General features: G+C 40.6%; 1 protein-coding gene across 4 annotated transcripts in view; it reads left to right on the top strand.

Moving 5' to 3' along the window:
* The first annotated feature begins 282 nt into the window (after nt 1-282).
* The window catches only part of NAAA (N-acylethanolamine acid amidase), a 12,266-nt gene continuing 8,249 nt past the window's right edge, over nt 283-4,299 (top strand). For 3 of the 4 annotated variants that reach the window (XM_026848139.1, XM_026848138.1, XM_026848141.1), the window contains exons 1-4: nt 283-307; nt 462-651; nt 2,448-2,574; nt 3,452-3,542. In XM_026848139.1, coding sequence (XP_026703940.1) covers nt 298-307; nt 462-651; nt 2,448-2,574; nt 3,452-3,542 — 418 coding nt within the window. In that variant the 5' untranslated portion in view covers nt 283-297. Of the gene's footprint in view, nt 308-351; nt 652-2,447; nt 2,575-3,451; nt 3,543-4,299 lie in introns of those variants that run through there. The other variant, XM_026848140.1, reaches the window with a different exon arrangement.

Raw genomic sequence — 4,299 nt, 5'->3', positions numbered from 1 at the left:
CTTCTCCCTCCCCCGCCCCGGCGCCGGGGAGCCCTTGTCGCCCCTTCGCCTGCTGCGGGGCCTGATCGGAGAGGGCCAGGTGTCGCTGCGCGGCCGCTGAAGTTGCCGGAACTCAAAAATCAAGGGGGGGTTTGAGCGTTAACCCCCGTCCTGCTGCGTTACGTGTACGCTTAGGAACCTGCCAGAGGACGGGCTGGGGAGATCCTTGGTGGGAATAAACAAATCTCCCCAGCAGGGAGCCTGCGCTGGCTCCTTTGCTCGGGTTGTGCGGGCTCCTCTGGGGACGTGGAGAAGCCGATGGGGCTGGGTGAGGGACGGGATGCGGGGATGTCAGATACAGCTGGGAGAGGCTGCTGACGGGCGGGCAGCATCAGCCGGGACGGGGTGATCGGGGAACTGGCAGGCTCCTTGGGTGTCTCGTTGCTAAGTGTAAATTGCAAGCCCTTTCGTCCCTTTTTCAGCTAATGCCTTCAGTATATTTTGCAGTGAAAGCGTACCAAAATGGGTCCACGAAGTTATTCGGCCAATAGCAGCAGAACTGCAGTTATTTATGCCGCAGCCCTTCGCGGGGGAAATTCTGGGACTGTGTAAAGCACTGGGAATAAGCCTTGGAGATGGAGTCCTGCTTAACTTTGCCTACGAATCTACCGCGTAAGTGTCTGGTACTTACAGAGTCCAGTTCAGCGTGGGGGAACACACAAAAAGGCGGGTGAAGACGTGGCAAATGATTTGCACTGTTCATTCTTGTACTGTTGCGTACATTTAGCTGGAAGGTTTCATTCTTATTAGGCTGTTTGTGTCCTGAATTGAATGAGAAACACAGAGCAGTATTTTTATATGTTAATGAAGGTAATGTGTAACTGTAATGTTGTTGTGTATGTATATCTCTATGAAAGTATGAAAATCATTTCTGCTTATTAAGGAAGGGCCATCCATTCAAAGTATTTGCATTCATTTATCTTCAAAGATCATGTAATGTACTCTTATTTAAACTGTTGTCTTTCCCTGAAAGGAAACTAGAAAAATCAGTTGCAATCTAATTATTTTAACCATTCATGAAGTTGCTTCCAAACCATTTCCTGGATGAACATTTGTAATGGTTATATAATGTAATTTTTTTTCATTTGCACAATGGAAAATGGATGTAGCATCTTTATGGCAGTAAACAGAACCTCAGTGGAAAAATACTTAGTTTCATTGCCTTTTTTTTTTCCCTAGAAGCATGTACAGGAGAATAATAAACTCTTGATGTTGTCAGTGAGGATCTTAAAAATATTTCTCCATATAGGCTGTAATAAAAACCAGGTGCATACAGTCACTTGTATGCATTTTGATTATTATTTTTCTTAATGTGGGGTATTCCGTTAAAATGATCTTTTAAAGTAAGGATTAATACTGAATAAGATAATAATTAAATGTTAGCCTTCGTAGTATTTCACAGAGGACACTTATCATTCTGAGACCTGGTAAGGGCCATGAAATTTTAAATTTCTCAACTCGTGATGATACTCAAGAAAAAAACAGGAACAAACTACTTGTCTGCAAAATTTTTTACCTTTACAGTTTTGAAAGACAGTGCTATGCATCACGAGAAACTCATAACTCCAGAGAAAATAAATTTTTAATGCCCTGCTAATTCAATATACTTCATTAAAAAAGCCTGTTTCCACAGAACTGAAACTGCTATTAAAAAAGGCATTTCAGCGTGCTTCCTGTTCTAGAGAAAAGATTAGACTATTATTGAAATGACTGACACCTGAACAATAACTGATGGGTTTTTTCAGTTTGAAAGGACTTCTGAACTTTTTATCTAGTTGTGATTACAAATATTTCACTCTGGACCCCATTTATAATCTGTGATTGTCGAAATGAAATCCATAAAGTTTTACACTGATACTTTGTGGACATTTTAAATGTCAGCTATTCATCTCCATTTAGAGAAGAAGTAAAATGAAGTAATGAAATTTTTCTCAAGTGGAAATACTCCTTCCTACATGTTCTGTAACATCTGACCTGAATTGGACAGTAGTGTGGCTTTTGACTTTCTGAGACAGGTGGGACTTGATAAGTGTTGTAGAGTTTTGTGTGTTAGACTCTGTGGGAAAGAATTTCCCCTTATTGCAATCGTGCATAAGTTATGACATTATAGTGTTGTGTGGTTATGTAGAGCTTCAGCCAAACCATTCTGTCCCTGTTTTTTTTACAGTGTGAAATTAAAACCTGTAAGAAGTTTCATCAAAAAGTATAGGATGAGACTACTCCCTCGGGTTGGGAAACATTAAATGTTAATGATGTAAACTCCTATTTGTATGCTTACATGTGCTTACAATACTTTGCAGAAGATAAACTCACTAACTCCTTCTGAAATGTTGAGCTAATTCAACTGTAATTTTGGAAGTGTTGTCAGTTTTTTCTTAAATCGTTTTTTCTCCTTTTTGTTTTGGAAGGTTCTGTACTAGTATTGTTGCTCAGGATGAGAAAGGAAACATTTACCATGGTCGGAACCTGGATTACGATTTTGTCGATATATTAAGCAAGATTACAATTGACGTGCGGTTTATAAAGGGTGGGCAGGTATGATCTGTGGTTGACATGGCTGGGTGGTATTCCACGAAGGAACAGGGTACGGTTGTACGGGTGCGTAGGCAGTGGGATTTCATATAGGAGTATGATTCCCATCCCAGGTTTACTGGATTATTTGAGCACCACAGTCACTCTCTCTAGGAGTGTGGGATGAATGCTGGTTTTGCTTTCTGGACATCCAGATTGTGGTGATAAACTGGAACAAATAGAACAGCATAATCCAGTATCTCAAGGTCATGGTTTGGAAGGAGATGTAGAAAGAAGGAAGTGTCAAGATACTAAAAAAGAAAATAGAGAATATAGAAGAGATCCATTTTAGCAGGGACTGATTCTACAGCTTTTTTTCTAAGGCCTGTTAATTTTCGTGACCAATGTGTGTGTGTGAGATGAAAAATTCCAAAAATGAGCTGGTTGCTAGTGCAGTCTTCATTAGTGTGATTTTTTTTTTTAAATTTTTTTTTTCTTCCCCATATTCATTAGTCCATGTTGAAAATGGTGAACTTTCTGTTTGTTTCTTGCTTGGCTACTCACTAACTTGAACAAAACTTCCGTAGCAGTCATGTAACAAATGAAATGCAGTGTATTTTTATATTAATTTTTATAAATTTTTAGAAATATAAACAAATAGAATATTTAGGTATATAAATATAAGAATAGTTAGAAATATACATTTTGTAGATTTTTTAAATAAAAGTAAATTTTTATAATTTACTTTGCAAGTTGTACTGTACTTCAAGGCAAAGTTTTATAGCAGCTTCTGTATGAAAGTCTCCGAAGAAAGTACAGGATGCTGCTTCAGAATGTTGCCTATATTTTAAGTAGTGTTCTGTCCCAGAATGCTAAAATACTGTATGTTTCCTGGTTTCAGATAGCATATCAAGGTACCACGTTTCTTGGTTACGTAGGCTTATGGACTGGACAAAGTCCACACAAGTTCACAATCTCTGGTGACGAACGAGGTAAAATAATAAATCTGTCTTCCACGCTTGATGTTATGTATGCTATTTTAGTTGATTGTTGCCTCCTCTGACCCTTCTCTCCTAGTCTCCTAGAGGGAAAAAAAGGATTAAAGTTGCCAGGGAGGAGCTGAAATTGAATGACTTCTCTGGCCCTCAGGGAGTGAAAGCACACATGCTGCCAGTTTTTGGCTGCTGCATAGGAGAGAGGTATTTGTTTGTCAGCACAGTGTCATCTGAGCTTGAAAAGCATCAGAGGAGACAGAGGATGTTGGGGAACGCCATAAAAAGACGAATGTGGTCTGTTCAAGAGACAGTTGGAGATGGCAGAGTAGGGGCTGAGCGGAAAAGATGCAATCCTGTATAGCAAATAAATGGCTGCTTTCCTAGCTCCCCATCCCTTCCTCTGTATTCCATATTTCTCTGTCCCTGTAAGGCAGCTTTAAAGAGAGGATGCGAGGAGAACTGTAAGACTGAGAGATCTTGGGGAAAGGTAGCAGGGCTTGAGAGAATGCATGGAGGAACTGGAAAGGCAGCTGAGCAAAGATCCAGTAGTGAAGTTGAGAGATGTTACTACTGAGAACTAAAACTGGCCAACAGAAGGGCTTGTCACTTGTCAGGAAGGCAGAGCAAGGGTCACTGCCTTTGCCATCAGCACTTCAGTTTCACAGATGTTGATGTCCAACTCAGGGCTTGGGTTGGCCTCTTCCATCGCTTCTTTCCCCCCCCCCATTCTCGCTTCTTTCCCCCCCCCCATTCT

Source organism: Athene cunicularia, assembly GCF_003259725.1.
Source record: "Athene cunicularia isolate RWA chromosome 4 unlocalized genomic scaffold, athCun1 chr4_part2, whole genome shotgun sequence".
NCBI lineage: Eukaryota > Metazoa > Chordata > Aves > Strigiformes > Strigidae > Athene > Athene cunicularia.
The sequence above is the reverse complement of the archived record's forward strand: the minus strand, read 5'-3'. Positions and strand labels throughout refer to the sequence as shown.